The sequence below is a fragment of the Malaclemys terrapin genome, chromosome 9 (genome assembly GCF_027887155.1).
Source record: "Malaclemys terrapin pileata isolate rMalTer1 chromosome 9, rMalTer1.hap1, whole genome shotgun sequence".
NCBI lineage: Eukaryota > Metazoa > Chordata > Testudines > Emydidae > Malaclemys > Malaclemys terrapin.
This window is the reverse complement of record NC_071513.1, coordinates 81,099,677-81,126,617: the sequence shown is the minus strand read 5'-3', so window position 1 is coordinate 81,126,617 and position 26,941 is coordinate 81,099,677. Positions and strand designations below refer to the sequence as shown.

At 42.9% G+C, this 26,941-nt stretch overlaps 1 protein-coding gene across 2 annotated transcripts in view; it reads right to left on the bottom strand.

Moving 5' to 3' along the window:
- Nucleotides 1–8,255: 8,255 nt before the first annotated feature.
- Nucleotides 8,256–26,941, bottom strand: part of ARHGEF26 (Rho guanine nucleotide exchange factor 26) — a 108,238-nt gene continuing 89,552 nt past the window's right edge. For both annotated transcript variants that reach the window (XM_054040036.1, XM_054040037.1), the window contains exons 13-15: nt 13,966–14,033; nt 13,341–13,445; nt 8,256–12,341 (exon numbers count right to left, since the gene is read on the bottom strand). In XM_054040036.1, coding sequence (XP_053896011.1) covers nt 12,199–12,341; nt 13,341–13,445; nt 13,966–14,033 — 316 coding nt within the window. In that variant the 3' untranslated portion in view covers nt 8,256–12,198. The remainder of the gene's footprint in view (nt 12,342–13,340; nt 13,446–13,965; nt 14,034–26,941) is intronic.

Sequence of the window (26,941 nt, the reverse complement as noted above, 5' to 3'; positions counted from 1 at the left end):
AATGTGCCCTGTCTGCTTGGGGAACTAGTAGGTGTTTACAGCCTTTAAATACTTGTAGATGGTTATTATGTCACCCAGAGTTGTCATTTAGCCACAATATACATACGCAGTTCGTTTAGTTTCATCTTCCTCTTCTAACTCAAACTTTCCAAGGACTAGAACTGTCCAAGGACCTTAGAAGTAGATCTGGAAGTGAGTATCTTAAAGTGCTGCAAATCTTGTTTAAATGCACAGTATTAACTATATGGAAAATATTTGAAGGAGTACTGCTAAATAGCTGTAGGTGAGCAATAGGAATGGGCTTCAGCATCTTGCCATGTTTCCCAGTGGATGTAGCATATGATCTCATGTTGACCAGTGTGTATCACTGTTTGACTAACTGCCATCTTCTGGCTAAAAGGCACAGGCTTCACCTAGCTCTGTCTGTTGTGTGAGGCTGCAGTCTGCGCATTGAAAAATTAAAGGCTCTCTCATTACAGAGGCCAGGGGTGAAATTGTGTGCTGTGCCTCTTGGCCTATGGCTACACTTAAGCACGTCAGCATAGCCACTCTCTGCAGCAATGGGAGGGATTCTCCTGTCACTGTAGTTAATCCAAAGAGGCAGGAGCTAGGTTGCTGGAAGAACATAGCACTGTCTACACTGAAGGTTAGGTCAAATTAACTACATTGCTCAGGAGTGTGGATTTTTCATATCCCCTATGCAACCTAGCTAGGTTGACTTGGCCTTAGAAGCAAAGCACAGAATTCACAAGTGTAGGGGGACAGGTGCCTAAAATCTATCTTTGTATCCCTCCAATGTTGAGCTGCTCCTGCTCCTAGCCCTGGAAGTCAGTCTAAGGCCTGGTCTACCCTGAGTGGGGGATCGACGTAAGGTACGAAATTTCAGCTACGAGCATAGCATAGCTGAAGTCGACGTATCTTAGTTCATAGATTCTAGGACTGGAAGGGACCTTGAGAGGACATTGAATCCAGTCCCCTGCCCTCATGGCAGGACCAAATACTGTCTAGACCATCCCTGATAGACATTTATCTAACCTACTTTTAAATATCAGTTTGACTTACCTCGCATCCTCCTGGCATGGGTTCAATTGCTGCGGCTCCCCCGTCGACTTTGCTTCCGCCTCTCGCCGTGCTGGAGTTCAGCAGTGGACAGGAGAGCGATCAGGGATCGATTTATCACGGCTACACTACATGTGATAAGTCCATCCCCGATAGATTGATTGCTACCCGCCGGGTAGTGTAGACATACCCTAAGTTACAGCAGCCAGTCAAATAGCCTCCACAGTGCCATAGCCCTGCTCATTGCACAGCCTTGTAGCCCTTGCAGGAGGGTCCTCAGAGGACAGCCTTCTGGCTGTTGTTTGCAGTGCCAGCATCAGTGAAATCTTTTCTCAACTGGCTCCAGGTTTCATGCTGCTCCAGCCCTTTTATGCAGCATATAGGAGCTGGAGCAGGGGTGAAAAATCTCATCCCTCCTGAAGATCAAAATATAATGTCTCAATTGTAAATTTTTAATAATATGTTCAAATAATATTGCTGTTTCTCATGAGTGGGCTGTAAATGCTCCTATATGTGGCTCATTTCCATGTAGGTCTCCATTCTATTTTTACAAACATAAAGCCTATTCATTCTTCATTAATAATGTCTGTCTAAATTAGCTCAATAGAAGCAAAGCAAGAAATTCGAAAAGCTAGACTCCTGAATAGACATGGTCGAATTCCCATCTTTTTTATTTATTTATTTAAAAGAGCAACAAAAATGATTAGTGATCTGGGTAAATTTATTATGAGGAGTGACTGGAAAGGCTAGAACTATTTAGCTTAGCTAGGAGACACATAAAAAGGGATATGATAGACGCAAATAATAAATGGCACTGAGCGTAAGTCAGGCACTCCTATTTATTCGCTCGTAAAACAAGACCAAGGCAACATTTTAATAAAATTAGGAGGCATCCACATTGTAAAATGAACTACAGGAAAATCACCCCACCTCACTCTCACTTTTGCCCTCTCCCCTTTCTTTTTTTTTTTTTTTTTTTGGGTCACAACACATTCTGTAAATACCAAACTCATTGCCACAAGCTATAATTGGATTTAGTGGGATTCTAAAATGCTGAGGCATTTCAATTGATAATTATATCTACAATTATATAATACTGTAATATCCTCTAGGGTGATAAACCTTCAGCATGTGAAACAAACATTAATCGTCTGGGAATCAAGGAAAAAACTTCCCCTATGGGCCGAGTCATCCATAAAGGACAGTTACCTGTTCCGTAACTGGTGTTCTTCGAGATGTATTGCTCATGTCTATTCCACAGTAGGTGTGCGTGCTCGCCACATGCATCGGTGCTGGAAGTTTTTCCCCTAGCAGTACCTGTAGGGGGAGTGCCGCTGCAACCCCCTGGAGTGGCACCTCTATAGCATGCTCCCCCACCCTCAGTTCCTTCTTGCCAGACCAACTCCGACAGAGGGGAAGGAGGGCGGGATGTGGAATAGACATGAGCAACACATCTTGAAGAATGCCAGTTAGGGAACACGTAACTGTCCTTTCTTCTTCAAGTGCTTGCGCATGTGTATTCCACAGTAGATGATTGCAAGCTATGTCTGATGGAGGTGGGTAGGAGTTCACAGATTCCCTGGCTGAAGCACAGCTCTACTGAAACCAGCGTCAGCCCTGGCATGTGAGACAATCACATAGTGCGAGGTGAACGTGTGCACTGAGGACCAGGTAGCGGTTCTACAAATGTCCTGGGAGGGACATGGGCCACAAAGGCAGCCGACGAGGCCTGAGCCCTAGTCGAGTGCGCCTTCACAATAGGTGGTGTGGGAACCCTTGCCAGGTCGTAGCATGTGTGGATGCACAATGTAATCCACCGGGAAAGTCTCTGGGTGGAGATAGCGCTCGTCTGAAGCAACAAATAGTTGCAAAGACCTGCGGAACGGCTTAGGCCGATCCAGATAAAAAGCCAGTGCCCTGCACACATTGAACATATGGAGGTGGCATTCCTCGCTAGATGCATGAGGTTTGGGGCAGAGGACAGGTAGGAAGATGTCCTGGCCCATGTGAAAGGCGGAGACCACCTTAGGAAGGAATGCAGGGTGTGGGCGGAGCTGTACCTTGTCCTTGTGGAAGACTGTGGGGGTTGGGGGTGTCGCAGGTCAAGGCCCTGAGCACCGAAACCCGCCGCGCTGACGTGATAGCCATGAGGAAGGCTACCTTCCATGAAAGGTGAGACCATGAACATGTGGCTAGGGGCTCAAATGGGGGCCCCAGGAGGCGGGGGATAATACCAAATTTAGATCCCACTGAGGAACGGGGCGGGTCTAGCGTATGGAAAGGAATGGTCTAGCCCTTTGAGGAAAAGCCCGGTCATGGTATGGGAGAAAATCGAGCAGCCCTGGACCGGCAGATGGAACGCTGATATAGCCACCAGGTGCACCCTGATAGAGGAGTGCGTCAGGTCCTGAGTCCTAAGGTGAAGGAGGTCCTCAAGGATAAGCTGGAGCGGGGCAGACATTGGGGAAGTATCCCGCTCACCTGCCCACCTGGAGAACCTGGACCGCTTCGCCAGGTAGGCTCGGTGGGTGGATGGCTTCCTACTTTCTAGGAGGATACGTCTGAACACCTTCTCTCCTCTGCATCTAGCCATTGAGCAGCCACGCTGTCAAGTGGAGGGTGTGCAGGTTGGGGTGGAGGAGGCAGCCCCGGCCCTGGGATAGTGTGTGTGGGGGGGCTGTCTGGGGCTCCGCTCCAGGCTTCCACAGGAGGGAGGGGTTGGTCCCAGGCCTCCAGAGGGAATGGGGGGGGGAGGGGAGCTGGCCACTTCCTGTGGGAAGTGGAGTGACCTGGACCCAGCCTGCTCCACTCCCCTGGCTCCCAGCCACGCTGCCGGCGCGTGCAGGGGGACGGTTCCCCCCTGCCCTCAAGCCTGGGAGCCAGGGGAGCGGAGCAGACTGGGGCCGGGTCACTCTACTTCCCACAGAAAGTAGCCAGCCCCCCGTTCCCCCAAGGAAGCCTGGGGCCGGCCCCCCGTTTGCCCCCCAAGGGGCCTGGGCCCCAGCCTGTTCTGTTCCCCTGGCTCCCAAGCTTGGGGGGAGGAGGGAGAGGAGAGGAGAGGGGGGAACTGCTCCCCCAGCACTTGCCAGCGGTGCGGCTGAGAGCCAGGGGAACGGACCAGGCTGCGACCGAGTTGCTCCACTTACCATGCGGTGAGTGCAGGGTTGCGCCTGGCTACAGTCTTCAGGGGAGGGCCCCCCCCTGCAGCAGCCCGCCCCCCCCTCCTCCACCCGGGAGCCCCCCCTTGTGGCAGCTCCCAGCCCTGCAGCAGCTCCATGCCCCCCCCTCCGCCTGGGGAGCCCCCCCGCGGCTGCTCCCAGCCCTGCGGCAGCTCCCCGCCCCCCTCCACCCGGGAAGCCCCCCCTGTGGCAGCTCCCGCCCCGCAGCACCCCCCTGCGGCAGCTCCCCGCCCCAGCTCACCTCCGCTCCACCTTCTCCCCTGAGCACGCTGGCGCCGCTCCACTTCTCCCGCCTCCCAGGCTTGCTGCGCCAATCAGCTGTTTGGCGCGGCAAGCCTGGGAGGGGAGGAGAATTAGAGCGGGGCGGCGTGCTCAGGGGAGAAGGTGGAGCGGAGGTGAGCTGGGGCGGGGAGTGGTTCCCCTGCATGCCCCCCCCCCGTTATTTGCTGCGGGCAGCCCTCCCCATGCCCCCCTGCCCCAGCTCACCTCCACTCCCCTGCTTCCCCTGAGCGCGCTTTTTGGCGCCCCCAACCACTTGGCGCCCTAGGCAGCCGTCTAGTTCGCCTAGTGGTTGCACTGGCCCTGCCGATGTGAGTCTAGCCTCTCTCCCTGCTTTCTCTTGGTGCCGCTGAGGATGGAGACTTTCTCTGTTTCTTAGACGGAGAGCGGTGCCAGGCACGGGAAGGTGCCGGGGGATCACTGCGCACCGAAGACGAGGTGCCCGGTGCCAAATCCGCTTGGTGCACCGGGGTTGGGGCCAGTGCCAACTCCATGAGAAGAGCCCAAAGTCTAATGTCTCTTTCTTTTTTAGTTCTAGGTTTAAAGGACCTGCAGATCTTACAGTGGTCACTAATATGGGATTCACCCAAGCAGCGGAGACAGTCAGCGTGCGGGTCACTTCTGGGCATCGAACGCCTGCAAGAGTTGCATAATTTAAACCTGGGGCCCAGGGCGTGCCCCGGCCTAAATGCTAACTATCTGAACTGAAACTTGTTGAACTAACGGGTACCACTAACAACGAATGACAAGTTCTGGGACGAGCTGCAGCAAAGCTGGAGCAGTAGTTGCGACAAACCCTCACTGGTGGCAAGAAGGAACTGAGGGTGGGGGGAGCACGCAGCTCCCCTTATAGCGCTATAGAGGCGCCACTCCAGGGGTTGTAGTGGCGCTCCCCCTACGGGTACTGCTAGGGGAAAAATTTCCGGCCTGGGTGCACCTGGCAAGCATGCACACCTCCTGTGGCATACACATGAGCAAGCGCTCAAAGAAAAACTGTCTAGTGTAGGGTTTCTTCCTATGAAGCAGCTGCTACTGGCCCCTGTCAGAGACCTGGTACTGGACTAGATGGGCCACTGATGTCTTCTGCTATGGCAACAGTTATGTTTCTAAATGAACCCTCAAATTAGCTTGCATTAAGAGAATGTTTTTTCAAAAATCTGTTAATAGTATGCTAATGGCAGTGGATAGGGAATAAAGAGGTGATACTCAGGGTGTCAAGAAAGGAGTGAATGGAGGGAGTGAGTGTGTGTGTGTGGTCAATGAGACTGCGTATCAGGGCAGTGGGGTCACAGATGACTATTTTGGCAGCGGGGGGGCGTTAAGTGAATGTCTGAAGGTAGTGGAGGCATGCAGGGGGTCAATGATGTTGAATATCAAGGCAGTGGGGATAACATTGGAAAGTAAGCCTGGAAAGTAGTAGGGGGTAACCACTGCTAATTTTGGAAGTAGTCAGGGTCTTGGAGGGGTTCAGAAAAGATTGTCTGCAGGTAGTGGGTTAATGAGGCGGATTACCCAGTTAGTGGAGTCACATGTGGGAGCTACACTGGGGGAAGTCAGGGTCATGCAGAAGTCGCTGCTGATCAGTTTGGATGCAGATGGGGTCACCGAGAGGTCAATAAGGGTGTATTTCTAGGTAGTGGGGTCATACAGCCATCAATGAGACTGAAGGGCAATAAATATATGCCATGCTCTTTAGGCACCAAGAACTCGGCTGAAGCATTAGCGGGCTTTGGTCAGTGTGTAGATGGAGTCAAGACATCCTGAAGAAAGAGTATTTCTCCCATTCTCCTATCATTGGTGGGTGAGGATTGTCTCATGGTCACTGTAACTATTCAGCTTTCTTGCTGTCCTCTTAAAGGTATTTGGCTTGGCTATCCGTAACAATTTTGGCTTAGTTCCTCTTAAATTGGAGAATGAACGTCACCGAGGGCAAAGAGGCCAACAACTGTAGGAGGTCAAGGGTTGTAGTTTTGCTCAGGAAAGGCTACGAAACAGATTAATTGGTCCCAATTTTTACTACCCTTTACTTTTTCCCTCCTGTTGCACAACCTTATTGTTTGGGGATTTGCCCTTCTTCTCTTACAGAGAGGTGGTACTCTGCTGTGAAGATTTGTTTACTGAAGTTGTCTATGGGGGGAGAAAGGATGTTTTTAGGGGGCTGTAGGAAGGTTTGCAGGACATGACATTTGTTATGTAATTCCCAATGGTTGGTATTTAATATTGTGCACATCACCGCAGCATCCACAACAATGCTGAGGTCTGGTACTTCTTGTATCATTATTTCTAGCTCCCCTTGTTCGGCTTGTTGGTCACCATCTTGAGTCTTCCCAGAACTGGCGCCTTATTTCTTTGCAGCAGCACATTTGGTTGCTTCTTCTTTCTGGAATTCAGGCAAGTATCTATGTTTATTCCTCAGTAGGGGTATTTGCTTTTACAATCTGTGAACCTTCAGGACAATGACCAAAATCTCCAAGGTAACATCTAACTGGCATAATTTGAAATTATTCTCCCCTGCTGAGAATATCTATTATGAGACTTACTTGGCCCTAGGTCAAGGTATAGGCAACAAAGGTAGAAGGTTATCTGCACATTTCTTGTTTTCTGGCAGTTATTGGATAGAGTCTTTGTTATATTTTCACCTGTGGCAAACGAGTATTGTGCACGTTCAGAAGATTGTGAAAATGTGAGGCCCTCATCCTACGATAGGATCCACATGAATACCATTTGAGGCCTAAATCTGTATCATGTGACCGGATAACTGATGACATCCTATCCCAACAAACTGCTGCAGGAATGCTCTCACTGCATTTACAAATGACAGCTATGGCAAGTCCCGATCTCTTGAAATAATTTCACAAAAGTTGAATGTAGGCAATTGTGCCAACGCATGCATTAACTTATTCCCCAGTTCTACTTATTAGGGATCTTAGACACTGGTCTCCTGAATTTCCCATATCTCTGCTTCCATAAATTTTCATTTCACAGGGAAGTTTTAAATATCTATTTTTGGAAAAAAATTAATCCGTTCTTTTAAGAAAATTAGCTGTAAAATTTTACAGAGCAAAAATAGTTAATTTTCTATTTAAGTAATAAAGATTGTACTTAAGGGCTTTATTCTGCTCTTGCTTGCACACCAAAAAAAGTGGGTAAGGGAGAGAAATCAGGCCTTTCATTTATCATACAGTTGTGCATCTGGCATATTAGCACTGGGAGTAGGGTGACCAGATGCTAACTTTAAAATATCGGGACCACCGCAAGGGGGGTGCCTTTTTAATTGTTACATTCATCCATCTGGGTCTTTGGTGGCAATTCGGCGGAGGGTCCTTCAGTCGCTGACAGTCTTCGGCGGCATTTCGGCAGAGGGTAATAAGTCTTGCCGCCAAAGACAGAAGCACCCACCACCGAAATGCCGCCAAAGACTGTCAGCGACTGAGGGACCCACCGGATGGGTGAGTGTAACAAACAAACAAAAATAAAAAACCGCCAGAAAAAATATCAGGACAAATGGTGTCTTGACAGTACTTTGGTCGGGACGCGGGACAAACTGCTCAAAATCGGAACATCTGGTCACCCTAACTGGGAGAGAGAAGTATCAGGACTTCCATCGACATTCCAAGAAACTTTCTACTTCTATAACTCTCACAACCATTCAAAAAAAATCCCATGAGACATTTAAAAGTAATTAGCTTTGTTATCATGCTTTATAGCTTCAAAGCATTAGAAAAAACATGGAGGAGGGTCACCACGCCACAATTAACCTTCTATAGGCAGGTATGTGCAAGACTCATCAAATCTACAGATGTCCCAAGAGCTACAGGGAAATTCGATGGTTCTTGGGACATCCAAGCAGGCAAAGGTACCTCTGAACAGTACCCAGCCTCTTCCAATGCTATCCAGTGCAATCACCTGCAGACACAATGCTGTGGTTTGTAGAAGCATGATCCTACAGAGAGTAGTTATCCCCTGGCCCTCCCACCATGACATGCCTCTCCCTTAAGTTCAGGGAGTCCAAATCCCATGGATCTGGGGTAGAGGGAGAAGTATGCCATGGAGCTATTGCTCTCCGCTATTTATGGCTCCTAGACTTTCATCCATCTTAGCAGCGAGGTGCATGAGGTCCAATTAAATTATGGCTCTGTCTTAAACAAGAAAGACAAAGGTTAAAAAGATCAGAACTAATTTCAGCAAAAAGCTTTTTTTAGTAAAGTTTTTAAAAAGCATTTTATTGATTGTTGTCCTATAAAGTCACTGATGTCTAATTCCTGCAGAATTGTATCTGATAAAAGGAGAAATGGAAACATTTATAAAATGTTTATAAAAACATTTGGAAAAACTAGATGTGAAAAATATATACAATGTATTAAAAACCTGAATAAAATTAATATCTGGATTTATACATTCAGTTACTGTGTTAAACATCTGGCTGTATACAGTAGGTTTTTTTAAATTATTTGTTAAAAAATTAGCAGTACTTTTGCCTATGTTAAATAACATTTTGTTCAATTTACAAAATTACAATATGCTCATTACTGTTTCATCTGTCCACTTATAAATTAATTCACAAGGGTACATAACCACGTGTCAAATTTCCAAGGTTGGGCATCTTCAAATTACTTTATACAAAACTATTGCTTTTCTAATATATTTTTAAGTGTAGTTGTTTCAGGGATACCTTAAGAACATTACATTCATTTACAAATCTTCAACATATTACAGTATATTACAGCATGCAGCCCCTCCAAAAAATGGAGTGAAAATATTACAAGCAGAAAGCCTTTCTACTATAAGTTTTTACCTCATTTTTTGTGCTAACGTTTATTCAACCCTGCCGAGTGATCAGCTGTGTCTTAAAAAGGATTAACATATTTATAATACATACAGTGTGCAAACCACAACACCTAGTTTCAGAAAAGATGTTTTGAAAATTATTTCCTGTTTACAAGTGCATTTTGGTCAAACAACATTAAATGGTTGTTTCTCCTATGAAATTCCGAGGCTAAGCTGAAGATGCAAAATTTGGCAGTGATGCTTGGAGTACAATCATGACAGGTACTCTCTAAGGCAAAGGAGAACGTGTTCAGCAACACCAATGTGAGCTTCTACTAGTCCCTCTCCCACCATCATGTGCACAACAGGTCAGGTCACAACTGGGAATGGGAGGGCAAAGTTGACAAAACATCATATTACTCTATATTCCCTGCAAATCCTCCCTCCTCATCTTCTCCAGTATGAACTGTATGACCAAGAGTTTAAGTCAATACTAGTGCTGCTCTTTTATACATTTTTCCCTTCCTGTATCTGTAGTAATTAACATGTAACAAGGTCTGAAGGTGAAGGTATCCTGGAGTTCTGGTTCATATACCTCTTTCCCGCTCCTTCCTCAACAAAAAACAGGAAATGAATTTTACCACCTCTGCTACAGAAGTGGAAAAATGTTAAAAAGCACTCCACTCTCCCTGCAAAACCTTGAACTGAAGCAACAACACATCTTGAGATCCTAGTTAAAAGATATAGGCAAAACTGGAATTGAAATGAAATGATTAATAGAATATTTTCCCGAGATCAACATTCTCATGCATTTTCAAAATAAACCAAGAATTCAGCATTATAATCCTTACCCTGTGGGAGTGGAGGTTAAGACACAAACTGGTAAAATTCAGATCTTAAAATACCTCTGCAAAAGTGTTCAAATGCAACTGTGTAACTGAGCATTTTTTTGTAGCCACAACTTACAGCATAAGTTTTAAAAATGTGTCTGTAAATGTATAAAAGTGCAAACTGCTCAAAAAGATACTGTAATGCTACCATAATGGACAATAGTGGGAGCCAAATCCTATGTCTCAGCTTGTGTTTAGCTTCCACAGACACCAAATGAGCATGTGCATGTATGTGCTCCAGAGCACAGAAAATTAGTTTATTCTGTGCATAACAGGGCTCAGGGAAGGCAAGAGAAACGGCACAAGAGAAGGTGTCGGAATCAGCTGGCATGGGGCTCCAGTGAAATACTGTGTGGAATTGGATAAGCTTGAAGAGAATTCTAACACTGTAAGTCAGGCAATCTGATTTTCTAGCAGGGACACAGAGGAGCAGAGCAGAGCACAGAGCTGCTTATACTTATGGAGAATATTTTTTTTACAAAGAACAAGTTGAAACAAGCTAAGGTATCTGACGGGCAGGTACTCAGGATGGCTAGCCCGTCCTGTTGCTCATGCTACCAGGGCTATGTTCTGATTTTACTGTTCTAACTCAATGGCAATAGCCTGAGTAAGTCTCCTTGAGCTGGGAATTACATCCCCAGCTAAAAGGGTAGACATACCGTAAGGTTGGTCTGTTCTGGGAATGGAGGCTGGAGCCTCGGAGCCCAAGCTTACTTTCCCACACTACAAAAGTTGACTGCATACTTCTTGATTTGAAAACCCTTCCCGGCACTCTGAACACTGAAGCAACACTGGAAGGAAACAAAATCTGAGCTGCTTGAATAGATGAAACATCATCATCATCATCATCGAAAAAGACCAACAGAAAACCATTCTGGATTTCCCCTCTCAGTCCCTGGAGAACACATTAGCTTTGCTAGCTGGGACAGAGTTACTTTAATCACTGCTTTTCAAATGACAGCATTTAAAAAAAAAATAATGTGTGTGAAATAAGAAGCCATCATTGGGGAGGAGAAAGCCCAAGGAGCTAAGGTTTTAAAGGATGAACACAAGAGGTAATCTAACGTTATGAAAACCCTTAATTAAACAGACATATAGATAGATGTAGACAGAGAGCCACAAGGAGAAAGATGAGAAGACCCAACAGAATAACTTAGAGAATTTTTCACTTGACCAGAGCTCAAAGAGCCTCTTATATTACAAAAGTAGAAAGCTGTGCACTCTTAACTTAATGGAACATCTTTTTACTTGGTATATGTCTTCTCTGGTCTTACTGGGGAGGGACCACCTTATACAGTGCGTGCTCACGGGTTCCATTTTAGGCCATATGAGGGGCTAGAGAGCTGCTATTTATCCCCACACATATCACCATCTTGTGCTAGCAATACAGCACTGAAACTTTCCCTTGAGGAGTGGGAAATCCCCAAATATTAGTTTGTTGTTGCTGCTGCTTGCTTGCAGGGCAACATGTTTGTGGGTGGCTGGTGGTCGGCCTTGCCAGAGGAAGCTAAGGTGTTTTTAAATGACTGAAAAAACAAACAAGAAAAAAAAAGTGTGTTTGTGTGGTTGGACGGGTGTGGGTGAGGAAACAGCACATAAAGGTAAAGGGAGTGGCGCAGCTAAAGACAAAGGGAGGTGAAGTCAAAGATACGTGGAGCTGCTCTCCAAAGCCTACCACTCAATCCCAGTTAGGATTCAGTGCAGATAAGACCTTGATTCAGTTAGCTCTCTCACACTGTAAAACAAGGAAGAGGGGACTATCTAAAGATGTCACCTGCATTTTGTTATGGGAACTTTAGAATTGTAATTTACTTTTTAGGGGCTTTTAACTTAAAGTAGCCTGGATACACAGTGAGTGGCTGACTCCCTCCCCCCCCGCCTTTCCTCGTATCACTGATTTTACAAATCTCTGATTCACAGCTCCCACGCTACAGCTATAGTGGGACAATAAGCACAAAATCAAGCCACCACTGAGGGCCCTTAGTGCAAATCCTGAAGCAAAGAAAAAATAGATTTTAGGGACTCTATACATTTGTTTCAAGTCCAAGCAAACGTCCCATCCGTTCCATGTTCTTGTCAATTGTGGCTTGACATGTGATTTCCTTGGCACACTCCATTGGAAACCAGCCTCTCTCACCATCCCGCAATCGTTCACCTTCATACCAACCTGCAAGGGAGAATGGGGAGTCAAAAATAAATACATGTGTAAGATACTGTGTGTGGCATGTTTATAGAGAGACTCCTGTACACACAGTTTGTCATTGCATCTGTAATATGGCTATGTTTACAATGAGTAAAATATCAGGTATAGACAGACCATGTTATTTGGAAACATTGTGCATGCAGATTAGGAATAATAAAAATAAAGCAGTAAAGATACAGTATATTTGAAAACCACAGACCGTCTTTGGATCTCAGGAATATAAACTAACAAGTCAGCAGGAGGTTTTTCCTTTGTTTTTTACTCTTTGTAAGTGAGAGTAAACAACTGGGTTAGAGCTAAGGGTTGCCTTCTGCAAGGTGCTGAGCACTCTCAAGTCCCACTGAAGCTATTGTGAGTTGACTGTACTCAGCAACTTTGCAGAACATGCTCAGCATTGTTATTAACATTTTTATTGTGGTAGCAATAACCAGGTTGGGCCCCAACGTGACTGACATTTACATAACAAATGACAGTCCCTGCCTCACATGCTGCAAGACTACCCCTTAGAGAGTAACAATGTTCTGAAGCACAGCACAAGATGTAAATACCTAGAATGTGTGGAGTATTCAGACAAATCAACAAGTACATTGCTCACAAAGCAATGATGACTCTTGAAAGCCAGATTTTTAAAGAGGCCTTAACCTAGTTTCTTATTGATGGGCACATGGCTCCTGGAAAAAAAAAAATCATACCCACATTGCTGCACCTGCAATTAATTATCTATGCAAATCCTCTAAGTTGGATGGAAATTTACTTGAATGTGGCCACAATGCCTGCATAAAGAGTGGCTGTCCTTCAAGAACCTGGGCCTAATCCTATGGCTTTCTGTAGCGTTTCTTCCAGGCTGACACCCCATTTCATTGTGGAGCTGATACTAGATGGAAACTTGAATTCTCTAGGACTCTGTTTCCCAGCTTGACTAATCTATCTTGGTGGTAGCTAACCGCAAAACTGTTTACTCACCATCATTCACTTTTTGATAAACCAGAACCACATCAGCAACCTGAAGGGATAGTTCATCTGACTGCTTTGCAGAATAAGTTCTGACAATCTCTACCTGTGTCAATGCTAAGGAAGAAATAGGATATATTGAATCACATGATGTGTATAAGCAACTGAATACCTTTATATTTTAGCAACATACACAAAAAAGTCATTTTAACATCCCATTTTAGAATGTGCCAAAACAAAACAACCCAAGTAAGCTCAGTAATGGAGCACATTAAACATGCTGGCTTCCCCCTGGGGAGCTACACACAAACATGAATTTGGGTCAGACATAAAATCAGCTTGCATTCTCAACCTAGTCACTAATAGGCTGATACAACTGGCCAAACCAGTTTTAATGAATGCAAGTAAAATAACTCCTTGTACCACAAAAACCCTGAAAAAACTTCCTCAGAAAAGCTCTTGATAAACAGCATCCACAGAAGGTCAACAACATCGCAAAGGAAATCTGGATAATTTGTTTTTTGGAAGGAAACACATTTATTCTTACAGTCTACATTTATTCAAGCTATCCACTGAGGGGCAGTAGATTTCTGTTTTCACGTTAAGTCTCTGAAAAGTCTTCTTGTCTCTCACTTACTTGTCCTGTCTGCATTCCGTCTGTCACTGTTCTGTCCAAGTGCAGTAATCCAGCGAGCTCTTTCACTCCTGCAAACAATAGAGACAAATTCAGTTTCCAAGACACCTGGCCCTTAGAGTGCTAGAGATCACACCTTTTTCAGGACCCTAGATTTAAAACTTTCCTCTTTCTCCTGGGAAGAAACCATTTTACTTTTTTTTTTTTTTTTGGTCAAGAGCTTTCTTAAACATAGCAAGATATGTTTTCCTGTAAACACTTCATGATTCAAGTAAAGTGAAACATATTAAGTGACCAACAATAATGGATTGCTTAGCAGAGGTGGTATTCCAATAAAGGAGGAATAGAATAGTATTCTATACATTTGGGAATTGTCTTAAGAAGGTTGCCTAAAAAGTGTGGTCTCTTGTGCATATTTTCATTGTTTTAATTAAGCATCATTAAAATAAGCTTTGTCCTAGTATCTGCAACGAATGGCCTTAATATTAATTACTAGTCTAACACAGACCACTGAAATTTAAATAAAAATAACATTTTAAATGTGTATTTATTAGCAGCCTTCTCTACAAAAAATATGCAGATTATCTGGCAGATTTAATGGGCACAGCACACCATTCATATGTAATGTAAGCAGACAAAAATCTTCTGTTTCCCTGTAACTAATAATTGGCTGGATGTATATTTGGAAAGGAAAGCAAGTCCCTTACAAAAATCAAACTGTGCTCTGAAAGGGCCAAGTTCTGTCACTGATGTGTTCACTTGGGGAGTCAGAGATGTGTCACAAACATCCATGAGCAGAACTGTGCCGTAAAAGAATCATTTGAACTTAACCTTGAATAACTAGATAATCAGGTAAATAATTGATTTCAGCTGGAATATCTCAATATTTGTGAAGAGACGGGCAGAGGAATAATTAGATTCTAAGTATCACACAGTTCTCCCAAAGGAATAAATTGCTGACAGAACAATTTTTGAGGGGACTTACGGGGGGTGGGGGGTGGGATGGGGGTAAAAGAGAGATAAGGAGATGAAGGAAAATGGTAAGAGATTATGTAAATCAACAGCTGAGCCATAATAATTAAATCCAAATGGATTTGGGTTTTGACAAATTAAGATCTGAATTTGACGCATCATGCCTTGGTACAATACAAAAATGTGAGCATTTCAGTTAAACTAATTCTTTTGTCTTGTTAAAGGGATTCTCACACACTCAGATGGTTTAGGCAGCAGGAGAAATGCCACTCACCTGCCTCAATGGGTGGGGGAACTTGATGGGGCCAGTAGTGAAAGGGGAGTCCCAGCAGCTAGCAAGGGAGACCCTTGCTGAGGAACACCAGGTAGCTCCTCCCGCCACGAGTCTCTGGCAGTCATTGGCCAGCTGCGGGGGGAAGGAGTCTCTGGCAGTCACTGGGCCAGCATTCCCTAGCTCCCAGGATGGGGGCCATGTGGAGCCTCTTTTGGCTCTGTTCCAGCAGGCCATCCTACCCATCTGACAGAATCCAGCCTGACAGAAGCTGCAGGTATAGCGGATCACCTGTTTGGGGGTCAGTAAGGAATTTTTTCTCCCATAGGCCAATTGGCAGAGGACCAGGAAGGTTTTTTAGCCTTATTCACAGCACCTCCTAGCCAGGAACATGCATGGAACGTAACTGAGGTACTTGGGAGTTGAGTTGTTATGTGTTGCAACTTGCAGCCAGTTACCAGTGTGGTTAAGAGAATAAAATGAACGGTTCGTAAAAGACATGGGATTTTGGTGATGGGCCTTGGGCTCACAGGATAGGGGGAGACCTTGTGGCCTTTGCAGGCCAAGGTCCTCACCCTACAGCACCCTCTGTTCTCCTCATGTGGGTTGGGGAGGAGGAGATGCTAGTACTCAGAGAGAGCGGAGTCCAAGGGTGTATTCTGAGGAGAGCCTACCCCAAGTTACGGGTTATATGGTAAAGAGCCATGTAACTTCCACACTGGAACCAATTAAATGTCTGGTATACGAGAGTATGGGTGATGGCAGGTAGCGCCCCTCTCCTGTGCTAAAGTTTAATAAAAGTTGCAGCCGGTTATTTCATTCTACGTATGTGTCTGTCCTCATTTTGCCACTGTGCCTGCATCAATGAATTTCAGTAAAAGGTTAGAGTGCTTTTAAAATCTGAAATCAAAATTACTTTAAAAAAACAGTTACTGTACATGTAAAAGATCAAAAGCTTTTATATCCCATGTTTCAGATGAACAATATATGTGCATGAAATTGGCAACATGCTTAGAGGTTTATCAACTAATACAATATTTCAGTGTATCAAAAACTGTTTTCACTGGAATAGGAAATCAAGAGAACTGAAAAACAGAAGCGTTAGGGCAGTTTGAAAAGGTCACCAGAAAAGAGAATGTCATCTTGAAATTTTCCCTCGCTCCCCTCCAGTCTTTTGAAATGCTGCTGCTAAAAACATCATCTGCCATTTTGACCATGTCACCTCCCTCTTTGAAACCCTTTCCCTGGCATCCCCTCAACCTCCCATGTCAAATTCAGAGTAGAGATGGCAATGAACCATAACCCTGGATGTGAACTTTGAGGTGTTTGGAACCTAAGCCTTACAGTTGGTTCTCCTTTCTATTGTAAGTAAAAATCCTTTAAGCAAACCAAACTGTGGGGTTTAAAAATCCCAAATATGAACCAGAGCCCCAAGACTCAGTTCTGATTTGGGCTCCCATCTCCTTCAAAGCTCTGTACAACTCTGTCACTGCCTCCATTTTGGCTATCATGTGCTCAAGATCCCCATCTTGCTGCCTGTACTCCTCCCAAACTTCTCATTTGAGCTGCCCAATCTATCATGCCATATTCTAGGCTTGGCTCTTCCCTCCACATGTGCAAATTCCTCCTTAGAATACATTTGTCCCACAAGTCCTTTCCATTGTACCCTCCTAACAGGATGCTGGCTTGACAATAAAAGTCTAATGATATTGTGCTCTCTCTCTTATAAAGCATTGGTTATACTGCCTTTGGGGCACAGTGTTGTTTAGGTTACCTTACTTGAAGAAAACTATGATTAAATTAAGGACACAACAGGGTAAGGCAACAAAGAGGTTAATTGGAATAAGGAGTTGTACTTAGATTGATAAAATTAGGATTATTTAGTTTTGAGAGAGGATGCTTCAAGGGTGACATGATTTAGCTGAAGGTTATTACCTCCTGATTATTAATTAATCCTGATTATTGGTGGTTGCTGAGCACACCAGAACTAGGGGATAAAGGTTTAAATTGAGCGAGGGAACATATGTTGAAATAATTTGAGGTATTAATTTACAGAATGATAAATAGTTGGAATGGACTTCCAACTTAATATACATGACCAAAAATTAGATATTATATGAATAATATTTTAATACTGTAATAAAATAAAATACTGTTTAATACTGTAACTTTAATAAAAAAAACATTAAATTCAGCAAGTTAATGGGATATTAGTAGGGCTGGTTGAACATTTTCTGATGAAATATTGGATTTTTGCCTAAATATTTAGTGAAAAGTGTCAGCTGAAAACTAAACAATTTCAGTTAGGAAATGCTTCCATGGTGCCTTGTAGGAATTATAGTTTCTGTATCTCATTCTCCTCTATGGGCTAGGTTCCATGGCCAAACTCCACCTCTCATGATGCACCATGGAAATGGAACTCCCATGAGGCACAACAATGGCTCGACAAGAGGGGAGGAGGTACCTCAAGGGAGATGGAGACTGTTCCATACAGAATAGGAGTTTGAGGCACCTGAACTACAACTCCCATGCGGCACGGTGGCAGCATTTCAGATCCAAGTTTTTAGTTTTCAGATGAAAGTTTGGGGGCTTGATTTCCCCCCCCCCCCCAAAAGTAGAAATTTTCCATGCCCCCCCTGCTCCCTGCCACCCCAGTTTTCCAGCCAACTCTAGATAGTTATTTTGTGTTTAGAAAAATGCACTTGTTGGCTGGAAGGAAATTTTCATGGATCTTTCTTTTCCCACATAGGCTTCGGGCCATTTTGCATGGGAACGTTTTTATTGTCCTCTGGACTATAGAAAGTAAAAACACAATTTTAACATTTTAAAAAGTTATTGCATTACAAATACTCCTCCCTTTCCCACTGAACATTTCCATACATGAGTGGCCCACAGCTTGCTTACATCCTCCATAGACAAGGTAATCATCAAGTGCTGATCACATAGTGATGACTAAAGCAAAAATGAGAGAAAGATCCACTAGCTTCAAGAAGATTAGCACTCTGTCTGTATCTATGAATACTGTGTTTCATCGTTTGTAATTCTGTACTCTAGGCCTGGTTCCCCACTAACTTGCGTAGTCATTTACAGCTGTGCAGAGGAGTGTAAAACTCTATCATTCTGATTTGGTAGCATTTTACACCCACTTTGCAAAGGTGTGAACAACAATACAAGGTATAGGACATTGGAAAAAATAAGTTTTCTCTATCTCAGGCTCTGTGTAAACACTAAAGGTATGATTTAAAATCAGTTTAGTTAAATTGATGCAAAAAGCTTTGTGGACACTCTTACATCAACATAATTCTAGAGTATGTTGATACAGCTTAAATTAATTAGAAGCAAGTTTATGCTAAATTGAAATACACCACTCTAAAATTAATAAAAGTTATTAAGTTATTAAGTAAGTATTCAGTGTACTTTGAACTGGTTTAATTTAAATCTGGTTTTAAAAAATGAAAAACATACTGTTTACAGATTCATATTTTCCATTTTTATAACTGTGTTGTAGACATTTTTAATAGGAAAACAATTATCTTCATGGCACCATCTATCATTTCTCTCCGGCAGGTCAGAGAAATAACAGACGGTAATTGACTGTGCTCTAATTTAAAGGTTAGCTTCTTTCTAATCTCTCAGTTCATTGCATTGTACACAGAAAGAACAAAACATACAATGATTGGTGCATATATCATCTAGACAAGAAAATGTTTATAAACTTATTCCAACTATAAAAACAAAGAGTAAATATGATTTTGAACAATGTGCAAAAGCTGAAATGCATTCTCTTCTGGAACTTTCAAATAAGGTGTCATGAGTCAGATTAGTCTTGTGTGGAAGCCAGTGTGGTGACCAGGTGAGATGCCAGTGCCACTGATGTTTTTTCTAATTCTAAGTGACAATTTAATTTAAATAATTGTAGTCTGTGGCAGGAGCCTTACAGCTATCCCAAGAAGAATGTGTAAGAGATTAACTTAAATAATGCACATTAAAAAGCACATTAAGATTTTTTGACAAATGGCTCTTTATAGATATTGTTTCCCTTTTTTGACCCAAGTGGCTAGTCACAGTTTGGGGCCCTCTGGATGTTCCAGTTGGGAGGAGAAATTGGTGATAGTCAGCTATGCCTTTGATGCAGTTTTATTTATTTACAAAGAATGTGCAAAGCTCTGTCTCTCTGAACACAGAAGGACTCAAATAGCAGGAAACAGCTTCTTTCTCTCACAGCACCAAGCACACTCTTTTCAGCTTTCTTACAGGGACCTGTTTTCAGGCGCTCTCTCTCTCTATATTTCTGTCTCTTTTGCTTTCCTACACTCAGACCCTCACCCAAAATAATACTCAGCAAAAGCTCCTGGTCAGTTCACACACTATTTTTGTTTTAGGTGAAGGCTTATGCTTAGAGCTGTTTTAACTGAAAGGTAAGTTCACACCTACCAATCTCAATGGGGTTTTAACTCAACCCATAACAAGTTTTCATCCAGCTCATAACAGCAGTTGCCCCACCACCTCAGCTTCACCCACAGTCCCAATGTGGCCTAAAATGATGATACCCAACAACCAATCCCAAACAGAATGAAAAGAAATAATTTAACATATTAAAAATGATACTAGGTTAACTATTTGCATATGTACAGAGTTTTTCTGTCAAGATGTTTTTACATTAGTAATCCCCAAAAATGTTATGTGCACCCAAATTTCTCTCCCTAGATTTCTTTTAATAAGCAGCTGAAAAATGCCTATTGTTTCCATGAAATTTGCTGGCTATGGTAGGCCCAGATAATTTTGTTAGAATGGGGAATCCACCTCTAACAACTTTCCCAGCTACATTCTCAGATTCAGGGGGCAGCCAAGCTCAAATTCTGTCCCCCTGATATCTTCTCAAGTGGTCCTTATGGATAATTTGGGGTTTAGTCCTGGGACCTAACTGTGTCCTAAACCCTCACAAGACATGGAGTATGCTGGCCCCAGGCCATTTGGTGCAGTTCTTCCAATGTAGCCAGTTTAACTCCCATAGTCCTACTGAACCTTTCCACCATCACGTCAGATATGGGTGCGCTGCGCAGGTGCAAGTTTTGTGGATGCCTAGACTCTCACAAGCCTGCTGAAACACTTGGATTCAAAATTTCTCCCTTGATCTGTTTCAGAGTAGCAGCCGTGTTAGTCTGTATCCGCAAAAAGAACAGGAGTACTTGTGGCACCTTAGAGACTAACAAATTTATTAGAGCATAAGCTTTTGTGGGCTACAGCCCACTTCTATGCATCCGAAGAAGTGGGCTGTAGCCCACGAAAGCTTATGCTCTAATAAATTTGTTAGTCTCTAAGGTGCCACAAGTACTCCTGTTCCCTTGATCTGTGTATAACTCACCTGGGATCCCAAATCTGGTGATGAATTCATTCACTAGGACCCCTGCTACTGTCACAGCCCCTTGATTTCCTATTGGATAAGCCTCGGGCTATTTTGTGAAGCAGCCATAGCTACCAGCAAGTACTGATTGCCGGCCTCTCTCTCAGACAAGGGCCCAAGAACAACAGTGGCAATGTGTTCCATTGATGCCCCCACAAAATATTGCTGTAAAGGGGCTCTCCCAGTTTTAGGGGACCCCTTTTTTTGCAATGCAAGCATCACATTTCTTGCACCAATTTCTACATCCTGCCCACATTTTACCCAATACCAATTCTCCCTTCCCCTGACTAAGGTTTTTTGCACCCTCAAAATATCCAGCAGTTTTAAGATCATGACAATCTCAGAATCTCCTTTTTCAAAGTGTCCGGTACAACTAGCTGGTACCTGTATCCCTCACCTGGTGATTTCTCCCATCTCCTATACCAGGTGTAGCCAAACCATGGTTTGTGAGCCACATGTGGCTCTTTTAAAGTGCAGCTTGCAGAACCCCAAGCCTCCCCCAATTCTCCACCTACCAGACTGGGGAGGAGGAGCTCGGGACCTCTGCCTTGCAGTGAGGTGGTGGGGGAGGGGCTTCTGCCCAGCAGGAAGGGGGGTCTTGGGGCTTCAGCAGGAACAGGGCTGAAGCCCCAAGCAAAATGGCCAGACATAATCAAACTGTGGCTAAGAAATTAAGTGCATCCTCGAATTAACAACAATGCATTCCATTTAGAAACGCAGCGCTCTCTACACCTATAAGCATCTCTAACCCATTCAGTTTGGCCTGCTTAGTGCAGATATTGTCCTTCTTTGCTTTCTCCACTTTTAGCATCCAGTCTTAAAAGAGAGTGTAGACTGCTATCAAATTCCTGTCTGGATTCTTCTTCTCACCAAACTTTGTGGGATTGGTATTTGTTTTTTTACTAGTTCCATATAACAAAGTAATTCTGTAATTGTCAAGAACACAAATTAGTAAAATAGTAAAGTTTTACTACCCCTCCCACCCCCAAACAACTAAAAAAAAAAAAGCACACATTTTTCCCCACGAAGCATGTCATTCCAGAACAAGTTTGACTCATCCTCTGATTACGTAATGAGGTCTTTAAAGAATCATTAATGATCTATAGCTTCTTTCAGGGTTATTCTAAACTTTGAAAGCAAATCTAAAAGAGTAAAACTTTCCGAGCACAAATATGCCCAGAGCATTGTGTGGTTAATGTTTTAATGTGTTCCCTCCCATCTTTACTGTCCACTGAGACAGATAAAATCTTTCACTTTTGTGGAGGGCAGCTTGGATGCTAAAGGCATCTCAGAGATGGCCTCTCACAGGGATTTGTACCAGAGAGAACAAGACACTACTTGTTGCTGTTGTCTAAAGCAGAACATTCCCTGAAACAGCTCCAATAGAACAAGGACCACCTCTATCACTGCTTCCCCACGGCTATGCAAAGTTCTTCCAACACAGCAACTACTGTTTAACAGAATGCTGTATCCTACTTCCGTATCTTCCAAGTGTTGTGGTAAATAATACTCTACAAATCAGTCACAAGAGAACAAGAATTACATCCTATCATTTTTTTGTTATTCCTAATCTGTTACATTTTAAATTAGGACTGTGATTTGCCACAGCTGCGGATTGTACTATAGTCTGTGTCTAGACCTAATTTTATAAAATGCTAAGATGCTAAAATATTAACCAAGTCAAGACTGATATTCTACTACAATAATGAGGGAAAAGGTTCAGAAGGAATTAAGGATGCAGAGGAATTGTTTATGTCACTGTGGTCAGTGTTATTTACAATTTCGGGACTCATTTTGAAAGGGGGCCTTTAATTGCAACCTTTATAAAACCAGAAATTTTTCCTGCTTTTCTGCTCATTTTTGGTTGCTTGATTACCCAACATGCACAGGCAAATATGAAATTTCACAAACAGGTGTGCCTGCAGTATTTATGAATGCAGTTAGGGAGCGTATGAAAATGTGGCCCTTGACATTTAATTTGCCTTTGAAAAATTATTTCCTTAGAGATTTTAAAACATGAATTGGTTATCTCAGAGACTGGAGCTATTAGTGCTCCAACCTATTTGGATGAATAGACATTCATGCTTTCAAATAAATGCATATTATTTACCCTTCCAGTATACTATATGCTCTTATTCTCTGGACATATGCTAGGAATTATAGCCACCACCACTTTATGCTATTCTTCATCAGAGAATGTAAAAGCACTTTACAAATATTAAGCTGCACAAGGCAGGAAATATCATACCAGTTCTTCAGATGGGTAAACTTAAGCAAGAAGATGTTAAGTCAGCAAGCCAGGAATAGAATCCAGGTCTCTGGAGTCCCAGTCCTCAGTGTCAACACTTAAACCAGTGTTGTCAAGTGGATGGGAATCAGAGTAGTCCACATTACCTCTCAGTTTGAAAAACAAACAAAAAGCAATAAAACTTAGTGTCTGGTCATGTGCTTTAGTCACTTCAGAAAGAGACCAGGTAGGTGAGCTAATTACCTCACCACCTTGTGTCTCTAATATCCTGTGACTGACACAGCTACAATTACAGTCACTTTCTGAAATGCAATACCCCAGCTCTTTTATTAGTTTCCTTTAGAATATCTGAAACAATTAGACCATGGTACTGACATAACACTTAAAAATTTTGGTAGCATTTCCGTGCATTTAAACTCAAAACTGTATTTAATGTGCTATGAAAATGGCCAAAATGACCTAAGGTTTTTTTTTTTTTTTTTTTTTGGGGGGTGGGGGAGGGGAGGGCATCCTCCCAAATGGAGATTTAAGTTGCAGCTCTGACTGAATTGTTAAGGCCATCTTTCAAGGAACAAGAGACTTCACAAAAGAAGTCACTTCTTCCCACTATCAATATGTGCACAGGAGGGTGAAAGTGCAGTGACAGGAGTAGAGGCCTGGATTGGTGGGATACACAGTGAACCCTACACTTCCCTCCTCATTCTCAGACATTTTTAGACCTAATTTTTCTGACCTAAATCCCCTCCCTACAGTGCTTACTTGTTTTCTTCTTCTTTCATGATTGAAAGAGCTTTGGTTATCCAAATTATTACTGCATGAGCTGTGAAAAGCCATGAACTGGCCTTGTGTAGAAGTATTAGCATACAACCCTTTTTCTTTTTTAAATCTGCACAAAATCAAATTGTTAAAAATACCCAGTGCCACTAGGCTAATTCAATTTAAAGAGACAGTGAAACAAACCAAGGTTTTATATTTTTGATTAGAAAACTCAATTTACATTTTTGGCACAACTGGACACTGGAAAATGCCTATGTTCCTAGCATGCAATAAGCCATAAGTGGTAGAATGGAGTATGGGGCCATAGCCCTTCCCCGCAACTTGTATATGTATTTCTCTCTGTCCTGTACTTTGGAGAAGACATGCTTTGGGAACATCCCTAATAATTGTGTTCTGCTGCCAATGTAAACAGTCAACTCTTTTAGTGCTCCAGATGTCTCCTTGCTTTGTCTACATGGTAGAGCCAGCCCTGCGGGATACAAACCTAATGGCTTAAAGGCAAATATCCTTGTAATTTTGATGCCTTTATAAGGTCTAAATCAAATAAAAATTATAACAAAGAACATAAATGGGGAAATATAGCAGGGATGGGAAGATTCAACAGTGCACACCACTTAGAAACACAGTACATAGAAACAAGTAAATAATCAGCATAGCACAAGTTGATAATCATTTGCTCTGCCTCTTCTTAAAACACATTAGTCCTATCAATCTAATTAATCTTTTAAACCTAACAGTCAGTAGCTGCAAATTATAACTCACAACTACTTCTTTTAGTATCTGCAATACAGTTCCCAAATGTGACAATGCTGCCCGTGGAAGCCAGCTGAGGTCACTCAATTAGGGTGAACTGCACACAAAATGGGGCAGACAAAACCCCAAATGCTGGTGGATATTCCAATACTTAGTTTACCAAGCCAGCACACAACAGCTTCTATAGTATCTCACTTGTTACTCAGAAGTCCAAACAACACAGTTCCCTTAAAGTACCCAGCCTCAGGCCTCTGTCCAGACACACACGTCAGATATGATGATGATTACTGAAAATCTTATCTCATCATATAAAAGAAAAGGTTCCAATCCCAAAGGATCAGCCACACACCTAGGTCCAATTATAACTTAGATCTTATCCCAAATACACGCTTATAGCCAATTCTTATTAACTAAGCTAAAATTTATTAAAAAAAGAAAAGAGAGTGAGTGTTGGTTAAAAGATTAATATACATACAGATTTGAATTCAATTCTTGAGGTTCAGATACATAGCAGAGCTTGTAGTTGCCAAAAGTCCTTTTTAGATATAGTTCATAGGTTATAGTCCAATGTCCATATTCAGGGTGACTCCAGTCAGTGACTGGGGATCTCAATTCTTATGGCTTAAGGTTTCCCCCTCTTGAAACCCAAAGCAGATCTGAGATGGAGGATTGTGTCCCAGGGGGTTTTATACATTTCCAGCAGCCTTTTGGCCTGAGAAAACAATAGGCTTAACTCTCCTTCTCCCAAACATCCTTGCAATTAGCACAGGGTAATTTATCCATTAAACAGTTCAGATACAGGTTATCACAACCTTCAAAGAGACATATAGACAATAATACTATCTCACTCGAGTGTCTTCCTAAATGTAATATTCCTTTTTTGATCTTTGAATCAAAGCTATAATAATAGACAAGACTTGTTTGCTTACCTCACAAGACCTGAGCAAACATCTACCCTTCTACCTCTAACAATGCAGACTTGCATTTCAAAGCTCTATTCATTTACATATCTTCCTAACCAGTCTCTAAAGTTTGGCTATAGGTCAGGTCAGTCTGTGAGTTAACTAACTCTTTCTGGCCCTGTCATCTTTCAATGAGATATTATATTACACTCATAACGTCACACCAAATTAGACTGATTATATGGCTTTTTCCTCAAATTGTGTGAAGATAAATCAGTATGGGTGAATGGCAATTAATATGATTGTGTCCTTCCCTGCAGCCTTCCCCCACAGATTTTTGCTTTGAATTTTCTCATTGATATAAGGAATTACCCTAATAAAAAGACTGTCAATTTACTTCCTGATGTTGATTAAATCATTAACAACAGGCAGGAAAGGAGGCAGAAAAGTTAAAGAAAAAATGTGTTCATCAAATTGTCTCAAGGATTGGTTACTTGGATGGCTTATTACTGATTGCATTCACCATGCCTCCCTTTGTTGTTAGAGGAAACGTTCTATAAGGATTTTCAATTACTACTGGGGGTGGGGGGGAATCACCTTTTCTTCCTAGACAAATCACAAAATTAAAACTAAATAATTTACTGCATGTTGATCAAGAATGCTGATAATTCTTGAGACACACAAGGTGGATGAGGTAATATTTTTTATTGGACCAGCTTCTGCTGGTGAAAGAGACAAGCCTTCGAGCTCCACAGAGCTCTTCTTCAGTGCTGTGTGTGGAGCTTGAAGAGTTGTGTCGTTCACCAACAGAAGTTGGTTCAATAAAAGATATTCCCTCACCTACCTGGTCTCTGTCATATCCTGGTAGGGCCAGGGTTAGGCCGATTCTCCCGACTCCCCGGAATCGGGCCCCACGGGTAAGAGGGCCCCGCGCCTTAGGCTCATCCGGTGGCAGTCCGCTCTGGCGGCATTTTGGCGGCGGCCAGGGTGTGTGTGTGTCCACTCCGGGGTCTTTGGCGGCATTTCGGTGGCTGGGGTCCTTCAGTGCCGCGGAAGACACAGAGCGGACCCCCAGCCGTCGAAGTGCCGCCGAAGACCCGGACCGCGGAATCGGGCCCCACAGGTCCTAAAGCTGGCCCTGTATTCTGGGACCAACATGGCCACAACAATGCAAACAACTAATAATTCTTAGCATTCAGCAGACTTATCCCAGTTGAAAAATAGCTCAGATTCACTTGTCTACTTTGAAGAATATATTGTGTTGTAATTTCTGTTGTCAACGTCAGCTGCAAGCATTCGTGTTTCATCTTGATGAATACACACAAAAGGGTTGTTCAGGTGGGTTTTTTGGCTTGCATATTCCTCTTGGAGAGAGTAGACCTAGACTGCCTTTGACTTCAATGGGCTTTGGATCAGGCCTCTAATCCAGGCACATTTGTGCCCTGTACTGCAACCTGCAATACGTACAGCTAATAACTGGGAGGAATTGTATTAATTGTAACTTTCCAAAATGCATGTAAAACTACATGAAGTGCTTTTACATTTACAATTTTAATCAATTTTGTTATGTCATAACAAAAAATAAAACATTCACAAGATAACAAAGCTTGACAGTCATTTTATATTTAAGTATCAACTTTAATCTATGAGCA